This window comes from Xiphophorus maculatus, chromosome 19 (genome assembly GCF_002775205.1).
Source record: "Xiphophorus maculatus strain JP 163 A chromosome 19, X_maculatus-5.0-male, whole genome shotgun sequence".
NCBI classification, from domain to species: Eukaryota; Metazoa; Chordata; class Actinopteri; order Cyprinodontiformes; family Poeciliidae; genus Xiphophorus; species Xiphophorus maculatus.
This window is the reverse complement of record NC_036461.1, coordinates 17543603-17571108: the sequence shown is the minus strand read 5'-3', so window position 1 is coordinate 17571108 and position 27506 is coordinate 17543603. Positions and strand designations below refer to the sequence as shown.

The window sequence follows — 27506 nt, the reverse complement described above, 5'->3', positions numbered from 1 at the left end:
CACGCACAGAGTCCCCAGTGTGCGTTACACACACACACCCACTTGGGGATTATCTGTGCAACAGAGTTCTGAACACTGAGAGTGAGGAGGAGGTGTCTGAAGAGCCCAAAGAAATACGCACAGACTCTCTCACACACACACACATATTTTCAGTGGGTGCTGCTACCTGTGTGCTGGGCAGCATATAGAGCAGCATCTCTCTGTGTCCGCCCTGTGAGGCTAAGATGACAGCCGGAGCGTTGAGAGAGAGAAGGGGAAATAGAGGAGAGGGGAAAGAACAAAAGCAAAAGGTGAGCAGGAGAGCGGCGGAATAAAGAGGCGAGGAAATGGGGAGAGAGAGGGAGGGGAGCGAATCAGACGGAGAGATGAAAGAAGAGGAGAGACCGTTGCGCGAGACACGCAGGCTGGGGAAGGGGATGGTGCAATGTGAAACCCTGGCCCCGGGGCCAGTGGCCTTACATGTCCTCATTTCACAAATAGATTGTATTGATTTCATACAGTTAATGTGGAAGATTGCCTCTATTAGCTTCTTTCCCCAGCCTTCAATGTGTGAGGAACGCTGCAGGCCATCAGCTTCGCCCGGCTTCCATCTGATCTCTCCAGCCCTCTGCATGGACAAGCTCAGCGCAACCCTTTGTTCATGCACTATTAAGAAAAGGAACATTCTGGATTTTTCAAGTGAATATTTTTTAAAACGTGTAAAGCAGTAGACCACTTTCATGTCCTCCTCATTTGGTATCAACCCAAGAAAGTTAGTCCTGGAGGCTAAAGCTTGCGGCTAGTCCTAAAGGGGCCCAGACCAAAGCAGAGTCACCAGCTGCTTGTTGTTTAATTGCTTGATTTGTGGTTGAGTTTATTTCAAAAACTGTTTTGTGTTTGGCTTTGCAGTTTGAAGGATTTCTACTGTCAATATAAATATGTTAATGATATTATGCATTATCTGTTTTTTTCTTGTTCCTGGTAATGGCCTAACCACAGAGTAATGTTGAAATTTTGAGGCTGTTTTCATTCAGGAAGAGTGAAAAACGATATTGAAGATGGTACATCTAACAGAAGATGAGTGTTTTTTTTGGTAAAGAAATACAAGCACATTGCAAATTTTTTTGGTTCATTACTTTTTTAAATTGTGAAAACAGTTTTACAGAGACCATCCCATCCTATTTTGAGTATTTTAACCATCATCAAATGTGCATCAGGTGGTTATTTACAAAAGAGATGATGATTTTGTTTATAATTATGCAGGAAATGGAGTTTGGAGGCTGCAGACCAACATAAATCTTCCTGAGTGAGAACAGATATTGCAGAAGGTACATTAAAAGCATTTCCAATGAGAAATCTGATATTTGTTTTGTATCAGATGTTTAAACTTTAAATTTGAGTTTTACAGCAACTTACTTTTCCATTATGAGGTTACCTTGACCTGAAATGATTTACAAGTTCACCAAGCAGTGAACTTGTTCAGTTTCCAATATGGCTGCCACATCCATGAAACAGAGGAAGTCAAAGGTATAGACTATTTTAGCCTTTCCTATTGATTGCATTTCCCTAAACCAGAGTAAACAAAGAGTGTCTGGACACAGCATTTAAAGAAATGTATTATTGACTTGTAATGAAATTAGCAGTTAGCATCAAAACACAGATAAATCTGCCAACTCCACCCTAATCCTCGATTTGCAACTAAATGAAGACCCCAAAAAAGTTACCTACAAAATTGTGAACTATCCCTTTAAGGGAATGAAGATGGAGAACATGAGAGTGCATGTTATTTGGGTCAGGCTGTGTGTAAATGTGTGTGAATCTGTCACACAATAGTTGCCAGGGAACGTCTTTTTTTTTTTTTTAATGTAGCACCCTTTATTGTACTTCGTGGGTCGGCGGTAAGAAGGCTGAACCAGATGCAGAATCATCCTATACATTAATATAACATGATCCCTTACAGGAGAGCTTCAACACGCAAAAACTAAGAATAAATATATTCACAACTGCCTCTACTATTGTTTGGAGATGAAAGCATAAAAAGTATCTCCATAAAAGATATTAACCAGTAGTTGATAGAAGTGTCTTTTTTTTAACAACAGAAAAGAAAAATGCCTCTACACCTGCTTTTTTTTGTCCTTTGTCTTTGTTGTCATTCAATATTTCCTCTGAGAAATACTTTAAAGAAAAAGAATACAATAACCTCTGTGCCTTTGTCGAGTGGAATAAAACATGAAGCAGAGGTCCTTGTGGCCCGGCTAAGTCTGAGAGATAAAGAAATCCAAAATGCATCCATTGGCTCGGTGTTCTTCTGTGGTCCTGCCTTCCTTGGTTTTGTTTTCCATTAAAATGATAGTAACAATGATAAGAACTTCCAAAATCTTTCCAGAATCTCACTCTGCGACAATCCAGACAATCCCGAATTAGTCCCCGTCATAGCCCTGTAAAGAAATCCAGATAAGCAAACTAAGTTTGACCGGATGAGATGAAGAAAAATCAACAGAACTGCATACAAACAACTCCAATATTGACTGGGTAGGTTATTATTTTTGGCTCATCCAGGGAATGCAATTACTCTTCAGGTTCTCGATTAGTCTCAGTTGTCCATCAGCGTCCCGTCCGTTGGTAGTCAAACCTCTTTGTTTAGATAAATAGATCTGTATTTATAGAAAAATAAGCATTGACCATACTGCTGGCTGTTCATTGCTAAGGCACTTGGCTATATTCGGTTATTTTTCTTCTTCTTGGGTTGTCTCGGCCGCTCCTCTGTCTCAACGTGCATGCCCAGCTCGTTCCAGGCCTTCGGGCTGTCGAGGTTCATGACTCTTGTTTTTGATGTTGTTAAGAGCTGTGTTTTTTTTTTCACCTCCACGCAGGTCCTTTGAGAGTGATATTATGAACATTAACGCCCACAGCCGTGCTGTAGCCTGCTAATTGTGGTGCTTGGTGGAAAAACGGAGCCTTTTTATCGCATTGTAGGACTGTGGAGGAAAAATGAAAAGCAGCGGTATCTGCAGCTGAAGTTTTGCCCAGAGGCAAAGATCCTGGTTCAGCTAATCCTTGCCAAATACCAACCTATGTGCCAGTAGTGGGGAAAAATACAAAACCTGACCTCAGGTCCTGGAATAAAACACGGCGTGTAGCGTAGTCCCACTCCCCCACAGGCTCCTCTGAAAACCAACCTCTGTACAGGAGGAGTCAGTGTTACTGGGTGATTCATCAGCAGAAAGGGAGATGACGAGTAGACAAAAGAAAAAAATGGTAGCAAGAAGGAGGGAGGAGAGGGATTAAAGGAAGGAGGAGTGCTAAAACTGATAGGACCGGTCCAGAACTTCCATGTAGTCTGGTTTGGTCCTCAGTCTGGGTCTCTGCTCTCCATTTCCCTGCTCACTCTGGCTGCTGTGGCCACCTCCGGCTGAGGAGCTGGCAGTGGTGACCACGAATGTTTGGTCAGGTCTCACTTCCTGTTTGGAGTCCTGGGTGCGGGGGTAGCAGGGCGGGGGCCTCCCGTACCTGTCGGGCAGATCTCTGAACTCGGGGGTGGGGAGTTGGAAGAGACAGTCCACAAGCTCCACTTTAGGAGTGGGACCCTGGCTGTCGATGACCGTGGGGCACAGGATGCCATTCCCATGGAGACCAGCAAGCGCTCCCATTGCCCCTGTGATGGTGTTGATGGGGGATGAAGACACCTCCAGGGTCCACTCCTTCTCCTTCTCCGGCGTAGGGCAGTATCCTCCCTTGCACTCCTTCGAAGCCGCAAACGCCTGCTGCTGCTGCAGGTTCACATCCGCGTCCTGTTGGTCTTTGAACATCGGGTTGCTACACATGTGTGAGGTGGCGGCGGGGTCGGCTTCTTTCGCTGCCGCCTCTCGGGGCAAGATGGTGTCGTAGACGTGGTTGTGTTCGGCCAGAGGTAAGGGAGGCTTTTCAGGCAGGTTGTGGTGAAGGTGGTGGTGGTGGTGCGTCTGCTCTGTGAAGATTCCACACTCCATCTGTATGCCGGCCAAGTCTACCTCTCCCTGGCGACGGAACGGCAGCTTTTCCCTAACCCTCAGGGCGTAGGCAATTAGTGCCGCGGCTGCGAAGAAAGCGGAGACGAACAACACCAGCAGGCTGAGCACCAACACCGACAGAGGGATCGAATCTATCCACGGAGGGGCGAGGGGTCCCAGCCCAGGCGTAGGGTACATGGATACATTTCCTCCTGCATCTGTGGAGTTTGCCATCTGCTCCTCCAGCTCACGGCCCTCATGGGGCTCCAGCTCAGGACAGAGCAGCTCCATGGAGAGGGAGCGCAGGGCCACGCCTTTAGTCTTTTCGGGCAACTTGCAGACCGCCTCCCCCATAAGAATCATAGTGCTGAGCCCCTCGAGCCAACGCTTCAGCGGAGCCGCTTCACAGTTGCACTCCCATGGGTTCTGCTGCAGGTCCACCTGGAGAAATACATCACACCACAGCACACTGTCATTGCATAATAGTGAAATAATTACTGATCTGCCATGCAACACGAATTCATGAATCATTCTGTTAACTGTTCACAAAAATAACTAATTTTGCAGTAGCCCTGGCGATGTACATTATTAATTTAAAACAGCTCCAAATAAGCTGAATGCAAGCATTACTGAGGTGACAAGGAAGAAGAATGATGTTTACTAAATTTGTCTTGTGGTATTAACATAATACGGGGCCTTGCAAAAGTATCCACACCCTTGAATCATTCACATGCGTCAAGAATATTTTATTGGGGTTTTATGAGGTGAACCAACCCAAACAAGAAGTTGGAAGTGCAATGCAGAGTTTTCTTCTTCTTTTACAAAATCAAGTCTTTTGCATTCAGCCTCCCCTTTGTCAGTGCTTTGCAGAAACATCTTTTCGTTACTGCTTCAAGCTTTTTAGGGTACGTATCAGCATCTGACAGCTTGCCTTGTTTCAGATTGTCAGTTGAATTGATTTTAAATACTTAAGGCTGTATTAAGTATAAATTGTTATACATTTTATTTATGAGTATCAGAGTAATGGGCCCTGAATGCAAATGCACACTGAACTTCTAAGAGTTTTATTTGTGAAGGAAAGTAAAAAATGTGTGTCGTTTTTTTTCTGCTTGTACTGTAGCTTTCCATGTAGCACAAACTTCTAAATTACGGTAAAAACTGTATTATTAGTAGCATAAATAAATAAAAATAATGTCATTAAGTGTGGTGGAGAAAGTGAATCACCTGTTTTTTGTTTTTTGAATGGCAGAGCGCAGCGTTTAGTTTTGAACCTGCTTGCGAAGGCCCTCAAAACAGATTCCTGCTGTGCTCTGGCTGGTTATGGACAACCCAGGATTTACATAAGTACTTTCTCGAAAAACTCCCAGGCAGGCGAACATGCGGGAGTATCCCAGCGCCGAGTCTTTAACAACAGGCAGGATGTGATGCAACTCTCCCCTGTGCCATAATCCAATAGGTATGCCCACAAATCCATTTTCTGCCTCCCAGCTATTGACTGCAGGTCCTAAAACAAACTCAAATATTCTCTTTGAAACACTTTGAAAAAGCTAAAGCAGATTATGCACAAAGGGAATCACATCATGTTGTATTGTCTGCAGGACTGATCTGTTCCGAGTCTTTAGCGGCGACACTGGCAGTGAAAGCAGATATTCTCTCTGTCGCACTTCCAAGGCGCTCGCACAAATGTTGTCATGCTAATTTGGTTAGGCCATCTCCTTGGCTTGCAGAGATAGATGGATGATTTTAATTTTTTTAAAGAAGGAGATGATTCAGCATTGCTGTTGCGGGAGCCGCTCCTTTCCCGGTTGTCACGCTCTCAACAGCCGGATGCTTTTTTTTTTTTTCTTCCTTTATTGGCGTCAGTCCACTGTGGGCTTTCACAATCGCAGCTAGAACCGATGGGTGACTAGAAACAACAAACAGCTGCAGTTCTAAATGAGCTTCAACACTCCTGCTAAATCCAAATTTTCACGCAAAAAAATACATTTTTTTCCAGTGTCTGCATTCTTGCAAGACTTGATTTAGCGTGAAAGAGCCAAATGACACAAAAATATGTGGCCAAACTGTCAGCTTAGTTTTTTTTTCCCTTTCCTTCATAACTTTCACGGTGATGATCGTACATCTGTCTGAAATTCTCGATGCATTTTATTGCACGCTTTCATTCAAATCCCTTAAACTCTGTCACCCCGTCTATCATTTAAGCATCTGTCCGACGTAACCAGGAGTGTTTACAGTTTACAAGCCTGGTCACCAAGTGTGAGATTTGCTGTCAAATTGTCAGTCAAAGCACTACTTTGGTAAGAAATTACAGACCCTTGCTTACCCCCGACAGGTGTTACTATTATGTCAGCCCATGCTGTGTGCTTTTGTGAAAATGGAGGCCTGTGGTTTAATACTTCAAAGAAATGCCTTTTAAAAACAGTCTAAAGCATTTTGTTACCAACCAGCTCTACCTTCTCTAGACAACCCAAATGTATTATTCAATGTTTAATAGATACTATGCATGTGTGGCGTTACTATAACACATTACTGCACTGTGTTACATTCATGTGCTATATATGGGTTATGACTATCATTAATTCTTAAACTTATGGATCTGACATTGATAGTCATTCTCAGTAAGCTGATATTTGGTTTGTTAATTGATCTGGGTGCTAAGTAACGGGGTTTCCTGTGAGAAAAGTTGGGTTTGTCAAATCATTTTTTCCATAACCAAAATCTGGATTCTGAACAAAAGACCCAAGTTCACTGGAAAGCAGGTCAATAATAAATTTTTCCATCCAGAAGTCCAATAGTAATCATTGCTCTCTGTCCATCATCTCTCTGTGTGTCATCTCATGTACAGAATACCAAGATTCAAAGTCAGGAAAGGGTACATGCATCTGTGTTTCAATCGAAGGAACTACTGATTTGCTGTTTTTGAATAAAAGCCAAGATATAATTCGTATTTTTAATAACAGTTACATTGAAGCCCAACACATTCAGCCTGAAATGAAGGACTCCATTTATTTGCTGGTCCTTCATTAACATGAAGATCAAAGATCAAGCAATTATTGTCCAAGATTTATTAGAGAGCTATAAAAATTCCCACCAGGGGAGAAATTCAAAATGTTCTCAGCAAATCCCGTGTCTCCTAATTGATCTCTTTGCTCAAACAGTGATTTTCTTTCAGTCGTTAGGTTTGCTCTGGGTGGCTCCCAGAAATCAAGTCGATATGAAGCATGTGTTAGAGTTTCTGGCACAAGGATTTTAGCTGAAGTCTCTGGTGATGAGACGCCCCCTGAGCTTTAGCTTGCCAAGCCTTCACTCTTCTGATGAATGTCTTCCATTGTTTTATGAATAATAAGACTCGGAGTGAGCCTGAAGAGAGTGAGTTTGACAAACAATCAGAAGTGTTGGAAGAAATGTCTTTATGGGAAATATTTATTCTGTAGATGATATGCGGGGAGGAGAAAGCAAATTCCATCACTGTCAATATACAATTTCAATCACTTGTATAACATCTTTAGCAGCCATAATTTAATAACACTTGCATTTATCGTTCTCTCGCATCGCTGGTGATGATATTTTGGCCAGTTCTTCTTTACAGGTGTGTATAAATGCACAGCGCATAAAAACTCCCATTAGACTTTGACTGAACCACAGCATACACTTTGATTTTTTTCCAGTTTTTGCTATTCTGTTGTAGATATGCTGCAGTCTTTGGGCTCATTTACGTGCTTTAGCCCATCTTAAGCTGCCATACAGATGTTTGGCTCTAAAACACTTGATAGACACAATAGATCAAACAGCCCCTTTGCACATTTATTCAGTTTATTTTTTTTTAATCCCACTTAAAGGTTTCAGATAAACAGCTTTTAATATCAAACTGCTTCATTACAATCAAAATGTGGTTTTCAAGTGATGACTTTGTTTATTAGGGGAAAAAAGCCAACCAAACAAACTGACCACATTCTTTGAGGGCCGAGTTTAATTTCACCAGGCACACACAGGCCTCATTAACGTCTGGCTTATAAAATCAAGAACTTAAAGAGAGCCTGTCTGACATGAAGCAGGCTATAAGAGCTCAAAATGTAAACTATTATCTACAGAAATGTAGGAACAGATGAAAAACACTCAATTACATGCATTTGGGGAAAAAACATCATGGAAGCTTCAGAGACCAGGATGAGAGTCATTATTCACAAGTAAGGAAAACACAACAGCGTTTAAGCTTTGCCAGCCTACCAAAATTACTTCATGAATCCATCAACAACTCACCCAGGAGGTCACAAAAGAGCCTAAAGCAACACTGAGAGGACTGTACTTGTCTCAATTAAGTCAGTGTCCATTATTCAACAGCAGAAAGACAGGAAACGAAAAAATGACATTCCTGGGTGAATTCCAAGCTGTAAGTACTGAAAAAACAACAGAAGGCCGACTTACCCATTTACGTTAAAAACCCAATTTAAAGATTTAAGAATTTTGGACTGACAGAACCGAGGAGGATTATTTTATACAGTGTAAATTTAGACATATGGTGATGATATTGTGGTGGGCTTGGGCTGTTTCATGATTATCTGGAATATATGTCCTTTTGCATGGTAGTAGTAATCCTGCTAGCAGAAAAATCATGTATAAAACAGCCATTTTATCAGTTTGTGTAGCAGGACAAAGATCTGAAGAGCACTAGCTCCTATACCCCTGAAAAGCTAAACTAAATGTAGGTATTGGGAATGGCCCAGTCAAAGTTTGGACTTAAATCTGGTTGAGATTCTGTGGCATGCCTTTACACAGTCAGAGAAAGCTTGAAATCCCTCCAGTGGGGCTAAATTAAAACAAGTGGGCAAAAATTAATTCATAATGATGTAAAAGACTCATTACTAGTAATTCACAAACTCTTGATGGCAGTTGTTGCAGCTGAGAGTGAAACAGCCTGATATTATTAGGCAGAGAAGGCAATTCACACAGGGCCAAGTTGTTTTGGACAGGATTTCCACTCCCGAATGAATAATATCATCATCTGAAAACTGTGGTTTGTTTTCACTCAAGTTATTTTTTCTGCTCTGGAACATTTAACGATGACAAAAAAGCAAATAGTATAATGGCTACAAATACTTTGGCAGCACTGTCCAAAAGACATTGTTCCAGATATGTTGTGTTTCATTCAGCGGAAACATATTTTCTTATGACTGTCCAGATTTTATGTAGCAAAAATATCTGCAGATGAGATACAAAGTCAAAGAACCATATCAAATCAATTTGCTCGTTGAAAGTCTACACTCATGCTGTTCGATTTTATGAGTTTGTGATGTTTTGGCACTTTCCGGGGAATGCTCTTCTCTGCTGTGGCATAGCTATCAACTTTCATATTCGCGCTCGCTTCGCCTGCAACATGCACTTTCGCGTTTGCGTATTTTCCCGAGCGACTTCACCGACATCCCCCCCGAGGAAAACAGTGAACTTGTTCTGTACAGCGGTTTGCCGCTTCTTGTAGGCTGCACACGGGCGGATGTAATAGCAAAGAGCGAAAGCATCTGGTCCATTGAGGCCGCTGTTGGTAGAAAAGCAGGCGCCTCTGTTTCTGTGTGATCACTAAACATCCCTGCAACATGCTGAGTTTGGAAAGCAGCCTCTGATCTTCCATTCTGAGGGAAAACAAATACAGACTGCAGAAGTTTGCATCGGTTTGGATGTTTGGGATTGGAACGTGCAGCTAGCTGTTCAGTGGAGTAATGACATGAAGATGTAAACTCATTCTCACAGTTCTGGCAAAACAAACGCGTGCAAGATCACCACCATGTGCATATAAAGTCATTTTGACGCTAAAATAATATTGTGATAATTAGTCTTACACTAATTATGTCCTGGCGTATCATCCACCCCTGCACATAATTAAATACCGACGGTTATTAACAGTAAATTACTCTTATCTCAATGGTTAGAACATTCCGCCTTTATTTAACAAGTGAAAAAAAAAATCATCACTGAAGTTAAAAAGGCTTTAATGGCATCATGTAATATGAAATCCAAATTACTGAGTCAGACAGCCAGTGAGACTGAGACCCATCTTGTCTCTGTAAATAGCAAAGTAGTGTGGTCAAACTTCCCAGCTCATGAAAACCTATAATGACAGAAGCTTTTTTGCTGAGCTAGTCTATTCTGGTTTAAAACACCTATAGTGGTTTTGTTTTATGCTGTGCTGCGCACTTTAAAATAAAGAAAACTGGTTCATGTTACAGAAGGATCTAAGTTGTTTTCATCCGCTTTTATTGTGCTGGTGAAATTGGATACACAAGATGTGCAGCCAAATAAAAGATGGTAGCAATTTCTATGAGTATGGACTTTGTATTGATTAATTTTACTGATGTGTCTCACCATCAGCTGCCTTATCATCCAAACATTTTCTGTCCTAATCTTATGCACAATCATGGGGTGTGGTACATCACCAAATCATAACAATGGGAACACAGGAGACATACTGTATAAGTCCGCACATACTATTACCAAAGGATAGTCACCAACGGACTTCACATGCATTTTTTGGACAATAGTAGGAAAGCTTAGTTCTTGTTCTGACACTAAAAAGACCAACTGAATCTCCTTTACTAGCTTCACTGGGCTTTGTAAGTCTTTATCTCACAAAATACAAGGTACTTTATTGACATTCTATGTGACAAACCAACACAAAGTCATTTCTTTTGACAAATACAAATTGGAAGATTGCACGTATATGTATTCAGCTTCATCAACTCTGCTAAAACTGAAACCTGCAGCGGAGGTTCCACTACCAGCAGGACAACAACCTCAAATCTACAGATGTAGCTACAGGGAACTGGTTTAGGTTAAACCATGTTTATGTGTTTGGATGGCCCAGTCAAAGTCCAGTTCTGCAAACCAACTGACTTGAGAACTGTTGTTCAAAGTCAACTTGTAACTTGTTTTGACCAGGCTTGCTCTTTTTTACTCAAAAAATTAAAACTACATATATATTTCACTTCACAATCATGCCCTTTATCACATGTATGTCATAATATAAGTTTGTAATTGTGAAAGGCAAATTACCCAATTATAAATTAACCAATTTAAATTTCCTTTAAAAAAAACATTATTTGTATGTTATATCTTTCTTTCTTCCAAGCAGAAGTGGCTTTTAGCTTTCTAAACCACCGATGGCGCTAACCGTCAGCTAATACAAACCATACTAATGATTCAAACTATGCAAACCAGCAGCAAGCTGTAACTTTCACGAGCCTAACAGTCTCATAAAACTCTTTTCATTTTCAAAAACAACTCACATTTTAATTTTTTATTTTGTCACATCGTAACATAGTACAGTGTTGTTTCCAGTCACTATCAAGAAGCATGCTAACGGCTAGCTTAGCAACATAATTTGATGGTTCTGTAACATTTTGACTAGCAAGTTCTAGTAACTCTGATGCTGGCTGTTTTGGCTTACATTTATAACATTACATAAAAGTACATCTATAGTTTTGCTTATGTGTTTTCACTTTACGTTTTATATCTTGTTGCAATGTGTTTACTTTCTTGTATTTATCATTTTTGCATATCCTTCATAATCACATATTTTCTTTTAGTCCTTTGTGGTTAGTTTTAAGAACTCATTGCCGTCTCTTAAAAAATCTTCATGATGGCTTTCATTTTACTCTCAAGAATTAATTTTACAATTTGCACAGCCTGCTCATTTTTACGGCATCCATAATGTGCTACTGCTAAGATCTTTGGTAATTGCCGTGCCGGTTACTGCTTACTTTATGCTGTGTTAAAAAGAGGTGTTCGCCCACACTGGGAAAGGGCCTGAAGGGTAATTTTTCCTGTAAAGATCAGCTGCTGGCAGGTTTTTGTTTTTTTTCTGTTCGAGCCAGCACAAAAGAGATAATCCACTCATACTGTGGAGACCACACCGTTGTCTCAGGCGTTGTGTCCTTGGGCAAGACACCTCACCCGTCTTGGCTGCTGGTGGTGGTCAGAGGGCCCAGTGGCCTCAGCGCATGGCTGCCTTCCACCAGTCTGCCCCAGGGCAGCTGTGGCTACAATGTAGCAGCTAACCACCATCATTCTGTGAATGTGTGAAACACTTTAGGGTCCTCTGGACTAGATAAAGTGTAATAAAACACAGAGTACCATTTATGTTTTATTATTCACTGTTTAATAAGTAGTAATTACATAGCAATGTACTACACTTATTTTGTTTGGTTGTTATGGGTCACTTATACTTATTCAAGTTCTCAGTCATCCTTAACCTTTCATTAATTTTCAAACTCAGCTCAGGGCTGCAATTTATATTCATTCTCAGTAAAATGATATTTAGTTTGTCAGTTCCTCTGGACACTAAGCAAGTCATAGATATGTGATGGGGAGAAAAACAACTTTGTTCTCTTCAACAGAATTTACCCTGAGAGAAAATTGGTTTTCAAAAATATTTTCCTAGTATCAAGGAACATCTGGGCTCTGAACAAAAGGCCATGTTCACTGGAGAGCAGCTCAATCGTAAATGTTTTCTATCAGGCAACATAATAACAGCCCTGGTTCTCTGTGCGTGCTCTGTGCGTGATCTCAGGTGCACAATACCAAGATTTGACATCAGTAGAGGGTATAAATGTCTGCCTCTCATTCCAGGAATAGGATTTTTTTTTTTTTTTTACAGATCTGCTGTTACACTGTCTTAGAGTGATGGCTAAAAGCTTATCGTCTGTCTTTATGGTCTCTGAGGGTTTCTTTAATACTAGTTACATCCAATCCCAACATTTCCAGTCTTTCTGAAAAGCTAAACACTTGACTTGCTTTAAATTCAGACACAATGGATATTTATTACCCTTATACCTCACACACATGCCCACACACAAAAAAAACCCCCTCAAGTTTTGACTGAGAGTGAGATTTTTAGCAGGGACATGGGCGCTGACAACACTGGTGCCAGGACATATCTGAATAATTCAGCAGTGATTACAGTGGATACCTTCCCTCTAATCAGTCAGAAAACCTCCCAAAATGCTCCACTGTCTGCCTCCGTCTCAGTTTTCCACACAGGAGCATAATTGGTTATTTCTACACATTGTGTCAGTTGCATCAAGTTTTTTTTAGACAGAATTGCTCCCCACTAAAAGCCAAACCTGGCCATGGGCAACTTCCTTGATTAATGCTGGCTATGACAGGGAAGTGCCTGCCTGAAACCCAACATGTTCTTAGCAAGTACCGACAAAGACATATGTGTTCCTGGGCTGTACATATTTTTGGCCTCCTTTCAGATGCTCCTTCACTTAAGTTGATTTTATTATATATAAATCTCCCTGTGCTTTAAGGCTCGGTTGCTCTTGTACTGGCATTAATTTTCCAGTTGAGAAATCACACGCACCACAATGATTTTAATTTTCTCTTTAACGTCAGACAAATTTTTTTTATCATTTTCTAACAGTGCGCTAAGGGAAATATTTTTCGTATCAGTTAAGTGGGTGTGACTGCATAATCTTGTTCTTGACGGCAGAGCTGACTGTAAGCTGTGTATGCTGCTGCTTTATCAGAATTGCGCTTTTCTTTTTGTTTTTCCCAGCAGCTGGGAGCTAAATCCCGCTTCCATCAGTGTTAGCCTTTGATTTTACAGTGCAAACGCTGGCTCAGAAACACACAGAGGCGCCCACAAAAGCCCACGCCCCGAGCTTCAAACAGCCCACTAGTAAGCCAACAGGTGATATCGCTGTCATGTTGTTCGCTGCAGCCAACGGGTAGCGCTAATATGGCTTTGTTAGGGAAATAACAACCCCGATAAATGAACGGATTCAGTTACTGTGGCACAGATTTCCAGCTCTATAATGGCGATGCAGCTGGGTTCCATGAATACAACCCACTGGGTGCATCCAATTTGCGAAAGCTTAAATTCTCTTGAACACAAGAGCACTGCACAATAGACATAATGCATTTATTTGTACATGCACGCTTCCTCCAGCAAACATTTAGAAACTGCTGCTAAACTGCCAGTCTCACCCACACAAACCCAGAATTGGGAGTTTTGGGATTTTTTATTTTTTTTTTTCCATCAAGCTAAATAAGAACAGAAATTCACAATGACATTCAGGCTAATCTACACCCACTTTACCTCATTCTGCTCTGGCTGTCTAAGAAAAGCTTACATTAAATTTGCTGAAGTCTTGGTTGAAAGGACTTAATATGTGTTCTTATCTGTGCGCTGCATGCCGCAACCAGTCATTTAAAGGCTGTGATTAGATGTGAGGAAAACCAGAAAAAAAAAATAAAAATGAACATATGCTGTATTTTATACAGTCTATTTACTCTACGTTGCATTAATTAAAACCATGCTTAAACACTTAAAGGCTTCTGCTTTCTCCAGTCTAACTCCTGATTTATTAAGACCACTTATGCAAATTTAGTCTATTGCAATTTTCCAATTGGAATACCTGAGGCACAAACAGAGTCTCACATGCTGCAGCAGCACTCTCAAAACAACAGATGATGGGAAAAAGCTCCAGCTGTTTCAAAGGCCAGCAGATCAGGGCCTGCCAGAAGTTTAAAAATGCAGGTGGGCCCTGTCAGCACTTGATTCATTAAGATGTAATATCGCCATTTGCAGTTTCTTTGCAGCATCTTAGACCTTTGTACTTTTGTAGTATTTGAGAGAGATTAAACACATTTTTGCAAAGTGAAACAAAGGGTCCATCACCTCAGTTTTACACCTGACAAACAACAAAAAAGCAGAATATAACTACAGATACACTCCTGAACTGCAATCCTTAATGTATTTTACTGTCATTGTATGTATTAGAACAACACAAAGTAGCACAAGGGAAGAGATTAGATGAGGAATTATGCTAAAATTAGCACCAAAAAAGAAAACCCGGAAAGGTCAGAAAGTATTTCTTTAACCCCACGAGTTCATAGTTTAAGGAACCACCTTTTGCCACTGTTACCTTCATTTGTCTCTACCAGCTTTGCACATCCACAGACTGAAATTCATCTTTGCAAAAACAGCCACAAATAACTGAAATCAGTTCAATTAATTCCAGACTTTCTAATGTTGTCATGATTCGATTTAAATCTGACAGAAGATGAACTTATTGTACAGTGAAGTATATTAACTCAGAGTGCTGTATCAGTACAAAGATAACATATCTTTATTCCTTATCATTTTTTCATATACACTGCCTGTTAAAAGATGCCTCGATAGGCTGACTGATACTTAGTTGCTTAAGGTTTAGTGAGTTAACGTTTAAGAGAAAGGTAAACTATACAAAAAAGATTTTCTTCCAACTACTCCTTATCATTCAAAACTTTTGTTTATTTCAACATGTAACATTTTAAACTGCAAAAATGAATGAAATAAACAACTAAATACATTTTTGCCACCTCTGACATTTTTTCTTCCAGGCTGCTGAAGAAGAACTCTCTCATATCATGACACTGCCATGACCATGTTTTACTGTAAGGATTGTTGTGTTAGATGCACAGTGCAGGTTGTTTTTTTTTACCTTACTTAGCTATTTGCAACCAGGACAAACAGTTGAAATTTTATCTTACATAACGGCAGCATGTTCTTCTACATGTTTACTGCGTCTCCTACGTGGCTTGCTGAAAACTACAAGCAAGACTAGTTCTTCTCAACACTCTCCTAGAAAGGTCACACTTCTGAAGTGCACAACAAATGTCCTCTAATATTATGCAACAACCCTCTGAGGCCTTCACTTAATAGCTGTATCCTTACTGAAATTAAATTGGGTGGACTTAATTAATTAGCTCACTGAGTGCAGTTAGTTGCACTAAAGTTTTATTTAGGGGCATAAAAAAGGGGGCAGAAAAGCATGTAAACAATTTTCAGGTTTTTATTTGTAAAAAGCAAGTGAAACTGAAGCATCCATTTCCTCACCATCATGCCTGCATTTTTATCATATTAAATCTCATTAAATTGCATTCCATTTTGTGACTGTAGAATGACAACATGTGCAATAAGTTCGCCGAATACTTTTGCAAGGCGCTGTACCCCAGTGCCCCCCCCTGCAGGAATCGATGGTTAGAATAAGTAAAATATGGATTTCCACCAACCTGTACCAGTCCTCTGAGGTGTTCCAGCACACCCTCCACAGGCAGATGCTGGAAGACATTGTTTCTCAGGTTAAGACGAGACAGCTTGACTCCAGAGAATACACCGACGGGGAGGCTCTGCAAAGCGTTGTAGTTGAGAAACAGCAACTCAAGGGACGGCATGGAGTCAAAGGTCCCGGGATCTACCACACTGATCTTGTTGTTCTCCAAGTAAAGGAACCTAAGGTCAGGAAACAGAAGCAGATATTATCAGTTTACAGCAACAAAAAAAAAGACAAATGGGCCATGCTCCTACAGCATAATAAAACGGTCTATGCGCACAGTAGCTTAGTCCTCATTTATCCAAATCTCGATAAATACGCAGCTGATTATTCGTGTTTCGAATTCATGGCAGAAATTTGATTTAATCTACCCCCTCTGCCTCTTCACAAAGCGATCAGTACCAAATTATGTCAAATTTCACACAGATGTCTGATTACCACATTGGATTTTTTTTTGTTTGTTTTAACTAGTAGAACTGAGTGCGATATACTTTTTGATGACTGTCGGAGATTCTGCATGTTTTTGCTTTTGAGAAACACGAAAGAAAAGAAAGGACTATCTTCTTCAACTTCACTGTGATGTACAGCATGTATCACTTAGCTGAATACAGAAAGATCTTCTTTGAGAAAATAAAGGTACAACATGAAAAAGCAGCAACTGTCATTTTGAATTATTGTGCGCACCCTTCAACTACCACCTTTTGGCTCAATTGTAGCATTCAGTCTCAGGTACACGTCTGCTATTCGTTATCGAGCATCCGATTACCCATTACTGAAGTTCAGCTGTTCTAGTTGGACTTGTGTTTATTTGAATCCTTTAGCTAAGCCCAGAATTTGCAGAGAGGTAGATTTCCTTGTACAAAAGCATCAGTCAGGAAAGGGGTACAAAACGTCTGCAGCAGTTTGAGAAAATCCGTAACAGCAATGTTAGAAAAACATGGAATGTTTCTCCATAATTAATAAAAATACAAAACAGAAACTGGTAAGGGAGGATACTAATAGACAAAACTGAAGGCACAGCAGGAGTTTTGGGTGAGTTCTGGTCTCCTCTGGGGCTGAATGACAAAAAAAAAAAAAAAGTCCAGACTTGGCTAAACTATTCCTAATCCTACTGTTAGAACAAGTTTTCTGATGGACGACACTGCACAGCCTCACATCCAGAGTTGAATATGGTGCTGGCAGTGGCATGCTGTGGGATTACTTTTTTTCAGATGGACCCAGACTTTCGTAAAGAGTTATAAGGCTTATAAAATTTCGACCGATAGCTTTTTGTTTTTATTTTCTGCACTTAGTCCAGGCATTCATCAAAATCAATAATAATATGGCTCCACCAGACTCAGGACTCAGTTTGACAGGAAGTCAGTGAAAAAGGCTGTGGAGAAGAGATTCCGGAAACTCCTTCAAGGTAGATGTGAGATGTTTAGAGACGGCAAACAAAGAAGACTGAATGCTGAAATTACATAAAAAATATGATTCAACAACAGGTTTAGTTAGAGTTTCAAAACTTGTGCAACCAGGTTGTTGCAACCTTTTTACTCTATCTTTCTACTCGGATTGATTTGTTTGTTTTTCATTGCTAGTTGTGTAGGGATGTCACATTAACAGTTTAAAAAGGTTAAAATAACTTAGCATTCTTTCATATTTAAAAACAAGCAGTTTAACAAGGGTGTGTAGACTTTTTACATCCACTGTAGGTCCAGTTCATATTGCTCAGAGCGCTCTGTCACCATTTAGCATTTAACAAAGGCTAACGAGAGGTTAAGAGGAAGACATTTTCCATGTCCGCAGAGGATCTTTATTATTGATTAATAGTCAGATTAATGGCTGCAGATTTTCTTAAACCTGTCTGGAAATATAAAGACGGTGTGGCTGAAATCTAAAGCCTAGGTGACTTATCATTCTTTAGACAGAATGGCATGAATTTTGATCTGTTGTCTTCATTAATGTTTAATGCACTTAATGAAGGAAGATATGCATTATGTACAGATGAATCATCTTTGTGAGCTTAATCTGACAATTTTATACATATGCATCGCTCTGACGAGTCTTTTCCCAAACACAAAATCCTGCCATCGTCCTGACACCTCGCCGTCTTATCAACACCTCTGTATGCAAATACCAGAAAACATTAATTTTCACATTGTCACTCAGAACCAGGCTTACAACTCAACTGGAGCATTGCATCAGACAGCGTGACTAAGTAATGACAAACATGGAAGAGAATGGGAAACCTTCATTTCAATCAAACTCCAGCATAATGGTAATCAACGTTTTCAGCGTTATCCAGTGCCAGGATTATACTGAAATTAATTCAACTTCTTTTCTTTTTTTTTTAACAAACAAATCTCTAAGTACCTTAAGCTGACATGTGGCTTCGGTTTAAGAAGAGAAAATTTGTTTGAAGTGCTCAGAGGAGAGGATGCGTGAAACGCAGAGCGATGCAAACACTCCTCACCTCAGGTTCTGGAGTCCCAGGAACATGTGGGGGCTCAACCTATCCAGCTCGTTCTCATTCAGGTGGAGGGTCCTAAGGTTCACTAGGCTGGAGAAGGCTCCCTCCTGGATGAAACTGACGCGGTTGTTCCCAAAGTGAATCAGGTCAAGGCTGGAGAAGTTCCAGAAGTCGGAGCGGACGAGCTTTTGGATGAAATTCCCTCCCAGGAAGAGCTTTCGGCCATTGAGAGGCCGAGGTATGAGCTGGGACATGTTGCGGAAACTGTTCTCTTTGCAGTTGAGGGTTTGGCCCAGGTCGGCAATGTGCAGATTGCAGGTACAACGGATGGGGCAGATGATAGGTATGGGCGGCCGTGTTTGGTAGCCCGCCACGGGGGGGTTCTGGTTGGGCATCAAGCTGCGAGCGGTGGGCGGCGTTCGGCTGGAGGATCGAGGTCTTTTAGTTGGCTTCAGCTGCTTCTCCCTCTCTTTACGCTCCGCTGAAGTGTAGGGGGACGAAGTGGAGGACGTGAGAGTGTTCTGTCGGGAGCCATGCACCATAGACGATGGCCTTGTCGGCCTGGCTCTCCCGGGATGGGAGTTGTGTTTAGAGTTTGGGGGCAGAGGCTGGGGCTGGGATCCCGCTGATGGAGCGCCTCTCTCTCCCTGGTGCTCTTTATCCGGCAGGTCAGCACACAGCTCTTTGCGGGGGATTTCCCTCAAGTCCTTTCCGTGAAGATGAAACGGGTATTCGCAGGTAACGTCCCCGACGACAGCCGTGTAGGGGATCTGACCCAGCCACTGCAGTAGCTCCACTGCCTCGCAGCTACAGTTCCAGGGATTCTCCTCCAGCTGCAGCTCCATCAGGGAGCGGCCGATGTACTGCAGCGTCCCGTCTTTTGCTAGGCTCTTCAGACGATTTCCCCGTAGGTCCAAGTGAGTCAGAGACACAGATCTGGAGCAGGAGGGGGAAGGAGAGGCAATGTAGTTAGATGAAAGGACAAACTGCAATGAAAAAAAATCTGTTTTTTTTTTTTTTTGTGGATGATTAGTTCATCTTCTATGACATACAGCGCTTTGCAAAAACATTCAAAAAACCCTGAACTTTTTCATCATTTAATTGCATCACGATTAAAAGATCTAGTGTATTTTATTTGTTATTAAATTTGAAAAAACACGCAAACTGCAGTATGACCAAGAGATGAAAGGGATGATACAAGGTTTGTGTGTGTGTGTTTTTAACTGTTTTTTTTTTGTTGTTTTTTTTGCAAATCATAATCTGATAATGGCGTGCATTTGTTCTCCACCACCTTCACCTTCTGCTGTGATTACAGCTGCAAAGACCTCGGGGTATGTTTCTAACAAATTTCTTCTCATTCTTCTTTCCAACACCAGATTGAATGGAGTGAAGATCAATTTTTAGGTCTTGCCATTGATTCTCAAGTTAATTTCTGCACGGCATATTGAATTTCAGTCACCATCTCAGAAGCAATGTATGCTAGGTCACAATCACTAAGGGTTATTAGGAGATAATATTTAGCTTAGGGTCATGAGGTGAACCGCTGGCCAGGATTGCCCTGTATTTAGGCCTGTCGCAATAAGCAATAAATTGATTAATCGAATGATAAATTCAAATGAGCTCAGTAATTTCCATTTGCATGATTTATCATGTTTCTGTTTTCTCTCTCTTTCTACCAAAAACTGGACGACAAAAGTTTTCACTCTGGGTGTTTTGGTCTCAACTAGCCCTATTTTTGAAGGACATTTTTTTACAGAGACTTCATAATTCAATTTATTTGTTGCTTCTGTTGTTTTGTTTATTTATTTTGGATATTTAAACGGTTTGTCAGTTTCAGTGGTAAATGTTCATTAAAACTTTAAGTCTATTGATCTTTGAAAATGTGTTCATGCCAATATCATTATAAAGTTGAAAGTGGTGTCAAAACAACATTATAGTTTATCGCGATAACTTCTGGAACAATTTATCGCCTAGCAACATTTGTTATTGTGACTGGCCTACCTGTATTAAGGTACCAAGTCCACCTTAGATCAATTCTGACCAGCTTTCTTGTCCCTGCTAAAGAAATGCAATCCCACAGCTTTATGCTGCCACCACCTTGCTTTACAGCAGTGGCAGGGTGATTGGGGTGATAATGCAGTGTTAGCTTCCTTATCAAACAACAATATATATATTTTGGGCTCATCTAGAGCCCTTTCTTTCATATATTTTATGTGTCCTATGAATTTCTTCTTGCCACTTTTCATTTAGGCAGAGTGAAGTTGATCCGTCCACCTGATTTGGCTAAAAATGTCTTCACGACTGTCCCCTTGACCCGCCAGCTGTGTTCCTTGGTCGTCATGCTATCTGCTCTTTAATGTTCTCTAACGACCCTCTGAGGCCTTCACATAACTCACTTGGACTCCATTGTACTTTTCAGTTGATTTCTGAAGACGTCAGTAAAAAGATCTGAATACAAATGCGCAACAAACTTTTTAGATTTTCCTTTTTAAAAATGTTGAAAACTTTCCTTCTACTTTAATTATGAACCTCTCGGTGTTGGTCTATCTATCACATAGCTTTTCCAGTACAGCACGTCAAGCGTCGTGGGTTTAACGTGACTAATTGCGAAAAAGTTCAAGGGATATGAGAGCTTTTGCGAGGCGCTGTGTGCGCGCTACAATAACCCTACCTCAGCAGAACACTGTGACTAACCGTGCCTGGCAGTGATATTTCTACAGATCAGTCCTGGCATAATTAAAAAGCTTTGGAGTAAAATAATCAGGATGTAACCTGAACAGATGAGCGGGCAGGACGGGGATCAGATTGTCATTCAATATGAGAACCCGAAGCTTGTAGAGAAACCTCAGAGCGCCACTGTCGATCCGTTTGATCACATTGTAGTCGGCCTGTGGGACAGAAAAATGCAATATGGACAAAGATGTCAGAGCTCAAACCAAAGCTTGGCCACTTTCTGGTTCAAAAACAAACCCTAAAACTCTTTTACCCCATTTCACCCAGAGCAGCTGCCACTCCACCACTGTTTCTGGCATGGAAACGAATTGTACTCTCGCACTGATTCATCAATAATAAAGTCAATCATGGATAATTAGGACTGATTATGTCCTCGAGCTTACCTGGAGGTATTCCAGGGCCTCTAAACCAGCGAACGTGTCGTTTCTGAAGACCTCCAGCTTGTTCTCGTGGAGGTACAGGCGCTTGAGTTTGGCCAACCCGTTAAAGGCCCCCACTCGGATGTCCTGGAGTGCATTGTTGCCGAGGTTCATCGACACCGCGTTGCCAAGGTGCTGAAACCCGTTGCTATAGAGACGTCTGAAAGAGTTCCTCTGGAGGTTGAGTTTGAAAGGGCGGATCCATGACTGTGACACCTGGATGATTAATTACAGCTCTGATTACTTAATTTATTAATTAGGGGACGTGAACAATAAGAACGAGCCAGGAGCCGATATATTAGCATTGGAGATTCGGCTTTTTAACGAGATGACATCGTCGCAAAGGCCGTGATGAATGAGGAGGTGAGGAGGTTTACCTGGCTGGCGTTGGTGAAGCCCCGCCCGTCGCAGTGCACGTGCAGCACACCCTCTTTGACCTCGCACGTGCATGGCTCGAAGCACGGCTCGTCCACTTCCTCCTCCGAGTTGTCCACCAGAGGGGTGTGTGTGGAGGTGGGTGTGGGGGTGGGACCGTGCGACGCCTGGGACAGGCGCGCACACCCCAGGGCCACCACCAGAGTGACCCACTGCATCCTGCTGCTTCTCCCCTTTCAACTCAGCAGCCTGGGGCTACGGCGCGGCATCGGGCCTTTATCTCACTGCCAGGCGAGGAGAAGACGCATACGTTCAAACACACACACACACACAGGATCCGTGAGGACAAACAGACAGGGCAGGAGAAGGAGAAGTCATTTCAGCATGAATCAGATTGGTGATACATCATAAGCATATTCAAGCAGCCTGGAAATAAATGTTAAATCACAGACTGTTGAGCCATGGGGAAAGCATTTCATTATACGGAAATAATGATGTATAGGCCAGCTGGAGGCAATAGTTCGCCATGATATGAGTCAAAAAACCATGACAAACATACGGTGCCATGCAAAAATATTCACACTCCGTGAACATTTCTACACCTTCTCCCATTCCAACCATAAAATTCAGATTTTATGTGAGACACCTATGCAAAATACTCCATAATTGTGAAATGGAAGAAGACTAATTCATGGTTTCTAAAATATTTTACACATACCCATCTAAAATACCTCTAGCATGCATAATGAGTACCCAGGAAGCAGGGAAGCAATATTTTCTAACACTGCTGTTCTGCCGCTGGCTGTGTCAACACAGCTAAGCAGGTAGATAACGCCTCGGCAAAATGACAAGTTGCCATCATAACCGACAGAATAAAGCTGAAACACATCAGTCCACATGCACTGTAAAACATTCATCTTGTGTATTTTATCACTAAATGAAGATGCAATGACAAATGCGCCATAAAAGACAGATGGCTATAATTCTCTCCCCAAAAAAAAGCTAAACAAACAAAAACATGCTGGATAATAAATGCAATCGAAACATTTTCATTACCCCACAACAGCAGAATGTTCAAAAACTGAATACAATCTCTGTATGGCTTTACCAAACCCTATGTAGTAGCAGCTGTACTCAGCATGTTTGCTGTAAAAATAGGTAAATAATGAATTACTCAGAAGGTAGAATGTCTCATAGAAATTAGTTCAAAACAAGTCATTCAAATGCATTGATTTCAATGAAGCAACTGTAGTGTCTGCAGCTTATATAAATGATATGTATATTAGAGGTAAAAAGAAAAGAAAAGAAAATGGATGTGCAATAGGCTTTCAGGAGACATATTCCATCACCATAACATAACACAATAAATCGTGAGGTCCACTTTAGACAAGTTGCTGTCCGTCCAAGGTTAAGCATTGTTCTTGCTATAGCACATGCATCCTGATAACCCCTAATTATACACAAGAATACACATCAAGCTAAGGATGGGCTGTGGGTTTGTACAGCAGTAATTCTTTAGTCTCTAATACAGTAGCAAAGGTCAAAAGCTTCCTGATTTGACCTTTCACTTTCTGTTGCTGAACACGAACTATGAAGCACATAAAAAATAAACAAATTTTTAAAAATCGGTTCCTTCTGCTGGTGAATTGTACATGCCAGAACAACCGCCTGGCACGTTCAGACTCAAATACTAAAAGCTTGCTTGCTTCTCTGCGCAAAAATGCTGCAGCTAGAGTCCAGTCAGATTGCAAAGAGGAAAAATAGTCATCTTCAAATCTTGCCTCAGATTATTTTTCTTGGTTTTAGAGCTAGACTTCGTCTTAGTAACTCCAACACAAGAATAAGCTTTGAGCTAAACTATTCCGTAACATCTTGGATGTGTTTTTCATGCCCTTCACTTACCTTCAGAACTGCCCTTTATTTACCTGCTTCTGTCTGTAAGCCAAACCCCCACCATGATGCACCATGACCACTATGCTTCATCTCTGAGGTTTTCACAGAACAGCTATATTTATGCTTTCATTAAAATACACTGTTTACTAATTTGGTGACTCCTAGGGGCACTGGCTTTAATTTAGAGGCATGTCATAAAAACGCAGTGTCCTCAGTCAGAGGCCTCCTCAAATTTGCTGTAACACAGACTGCTGCAGGAGATCTCTCCTGTTCACAGCCATCTCTATCCACTGTAACTCATTGAAGAATCTTGAATTAATCCATTGATTTCCCTTTGGGATCAATAAAGTATTTTTTGAATTGAATCAGAGTAAAGGGGACCAAATACAAATGCTCACCATGTTGTATTTTTCTTACACTCCACAGTAATGTGCTGGTTTGTGTGGGTCTAAAACATGTAGACACCACAAAACATGTACATTTTGTGGTAGTAAAGCGGCAAAGCGTGGAAACATTTGAGCAGTGTAAATATTTTTGCAAGTTAAGCTGAATCCAGCGCTAGAAAACAATGCTTTATATATAAAGTGGGGCAAACGCTTCGTGAAGGGAAGCTGAACAGTCTCTTAGCTGAGGCAGCAAACGCTTTTATATTGCAAATTCAAATACTCACATTGTAAATGCAAAACAAAGACATAAACACGTGGGCCAGCTCACCTGTGAATCACATTTCACCGCGTTCAGAGTGGCTTTTCGGACAAGTAGGGGACGAAAAAATAAATAAATAACAGCTGGGATGAATATATTCATCTGTATTCTCAAATGGCCGGCAAAGCTGAAATGTCACGCGTGTGTTGTTTTAATGTATGCGATATGAATATGAGTAAATGCAAATCAGATTCATAATGCCTCTGTCTAATGAACTGCTCCATTTAATGGGATGAATGGCAATCAGGGAACACAGAGGGGGGGGTGTGGAGTTGGGGGGGGAGGCGAGGCGCAACCTACCCGAGATTATCAATCAGCAAAAATATGTTGGGTTATCAACAGCCATCAAGGCCTGTCACAGTCATTATTGTGATAATGACAGTGGAGCTGAAGCACCGCTGCAAATCAAAACTCTTGAAAAAAAAAATGTTTTTTTTTTCAAAAGCAAGTCGATGTAGAGGCGACATGACAGGCAGGAGCACGAGCTGATGCTGATAGCGCTGCTGATGTAATAAGAGCAGGATTACCACACATCTTTCATGTCCAAATTCTGCACTGTTTTGGCCAGACTCAGAGCAGCAGAGCGCTCAGATCATTTCCGAAGGAATAAATTAAATTCTACTGAATTTGGTTTGTTTACATTGTGCCAACTGACAACAAATGTCGTCTTGAGGCGTTTTACAAAAAATAAATAAATTGCAATCGATCACCATGTGGATGGATGGACTGAATCAACGTTCAAATTTAATGCTCTATTTTCTTATTGTATCTACAGCATATCCACACCTTGAAAACACTCCCAGGCCCTCCCAGTCTGCATGGGATCACTGTGAGGAGGGGAAACGAACAATTTTGCAGAAGTTAGAGAGAAAGCAACAACAAAACAAAGATGGAAAACAGCTGAGAACGCAGAGTCTTGCACTGGAATATTTCCTCTCAAGCCTTAATGAGATCTAAATTGGATAAAGCATCTCGATCTGCTCACATAGTGTTGAACACTGGCACTCGGAATGCAATAATGATCATGATGGTATGGTAGCTGTAATCATCCAGCAATAATCTGGCATCGGCGGGTTAGAAAAGAAGGCAGCAGTGAAAACATCACCGCCTGGGAGAGGAAGAGCAATCACAGAGGTGATTATAACAGGAGGGGGGGGAGAGAGGAGGAGAGAGATTGAAAGGATGAGTGAAAACCAGAGGAGGAGGAGGAGGCAAGATGGCAGGAAAAAGGTGAAGGAATGGAGAATTAGAGGAAGACCAGACAGATAAGGGGGGAGAGTAATGGGTTATAGAGTGGGTGCAAAAGGAGGAGGAAGGGAGTGGGATTGCATAAGCAGCAAGAAGTCAGTCAAGTCTGCCACTCAGGATGAGAGCCTCACAGTGAAACAGCTGAAATCTGATATTGATTACATCAAAGCCCTCCTCCTGCTCTGCACACAATGTACGCCCGCCTTCGGAGAGAAGCGGCTCCCGAGCCAAGTTTCTCACATGCGCGCGTTAGCGTGCGCCGAGAAACAATGCGAGAAAGGTCAAACCATATCCAAAAAGTATGCTTTTAAAGCCTGCCAGGGAACAGAAACAGGTGGCGGATGCACGTGTGGATGGATGGTAGGCTGGAGGGTCGGGGGGTGAGCTTTCGTAACGCTGCAAGACGCTGCCGGACGGCCTCGGGAAGGAGGAAGCTCACCAATCTGGGCTAATGTGCTCACTGACAAACTGGAACAAGACACAATAGAGTCCCAGTCATCTTCGTTTTTTTTATTATTAGTATCCGAAGGGCGTGCACTGTTGATCTCTGAGCAAAAACAACAACAACAAACAAAAAGCCCCTCCCCCTATTTGAAGAAGATCAATACTCAGTCCAGAGGGACCAGTGGGATCCCTTCTGTTAGACTCTGCCTTGATGGGAAGCAACACAGTCAACACTCAAGCCTCCTTCTCAGATCAGCCAAGTGAAGTAGTCGGCAGTCAGAATAGCTCTGCATCATTATGGGAGCAGGAAAGGACTCTGGCTGAATGTGATTGTGCATATGTCTCTTGCTGCTTTATTTATAAGACAGGCCTGGCACAGGTGTGGCTTTCCTCCTTGTCTCTCGAGTTTTTTCTTTCCTCTTCCCTCCACCCCCTGCACCCTCTGTGCACACACACAGAGACGCAAACACGCACACACACGCACACAAACAGACACACACACTGACGCAAGCCAGCCAGCCAGCCAGAGATGACGGTCACTGCTTCTCCTTCCCCATATTATTCATGTCACATATTTCCACTGTCTGCCTCTGTGTCCTCTCTGGCGGTCAGAAAACACACTCACTGTTTTTCTTTTTTTTTTCTTCTTCTTCTTCTTCTTACATAGGGTCCCTGCTCCCAGCAAAGCACAGACCCTGCACTATATCAGGCGAGCAGCATCACACATCAAATGCATGAGGGGCTATAACTCACAGCCACTCCAATTTAGACAGTAGTTAGTTAGAATAAAGCGTGAGCAGTCCATTCACTACAACACATACACAAATAAAGAGCATATTAAAAGCATTTACCAGGCTAGGTATGGAAATCCTTGGCAGAGTAACGCAATCCAGTTGAATTCTTCATTGTCTGCCTCTCTTTTCCCCCCACCAACACACACACTAGATCCACGCAGCGTCGCTCGGCTCAGTTCGGATGCAGGTAATACTCACTCAGTCCGCCGGCAGAGAAAAACAAAAAACAAAAAAAGCAACGAGGAAGCGAGCGAAGGAACACTTTAGTGGCTGACTGTCGACATGTCGTTCACGTCCAGCCGCACTCTTCTCCCTCTCTCCTCTCCTGTAGCGGCCGAGGCGGATGAGGAGGATGAGGGAGGGTTGGGGGGTGGCGGTGGAGG

General features: G+C 41.8%; 1 protein-coding gene across 1 annotated transcript; it reads right to left on the bottom strand.

Annotated features, from left to right (window-relative positions):
- Nucleotides 1–1148: 1148 nt before the first annotated feature.
- On the bottom strand, nucleotides 1149–27506 carry LOC102227071 (SLIT and NTRK-like protein 3). Its single transcript, XM_005798392.3, has 7 exons — nucleotides 27181–27506; nucleotides 22042–22323; nucleotides 21629–21880; nucleotides 21285–21400; nucleotides 18516–19448; nucleotides 16020–16239; nucleotides 1149–4409 (listed from the first exon to the last, which is right to left on the bottom strand). Exons 2-7 carry the CDS (start codon nucleotides 22255–22257, stop codon nucleotides 3282–3284), a joined length of 2865 nt encoding a protein of 954 aa, XP_005798449.2. The 5' UTR covers nucleotides 22258–22323; nucleotides 27181–27506; the 3' UTR covers nucleotides 1149–3281.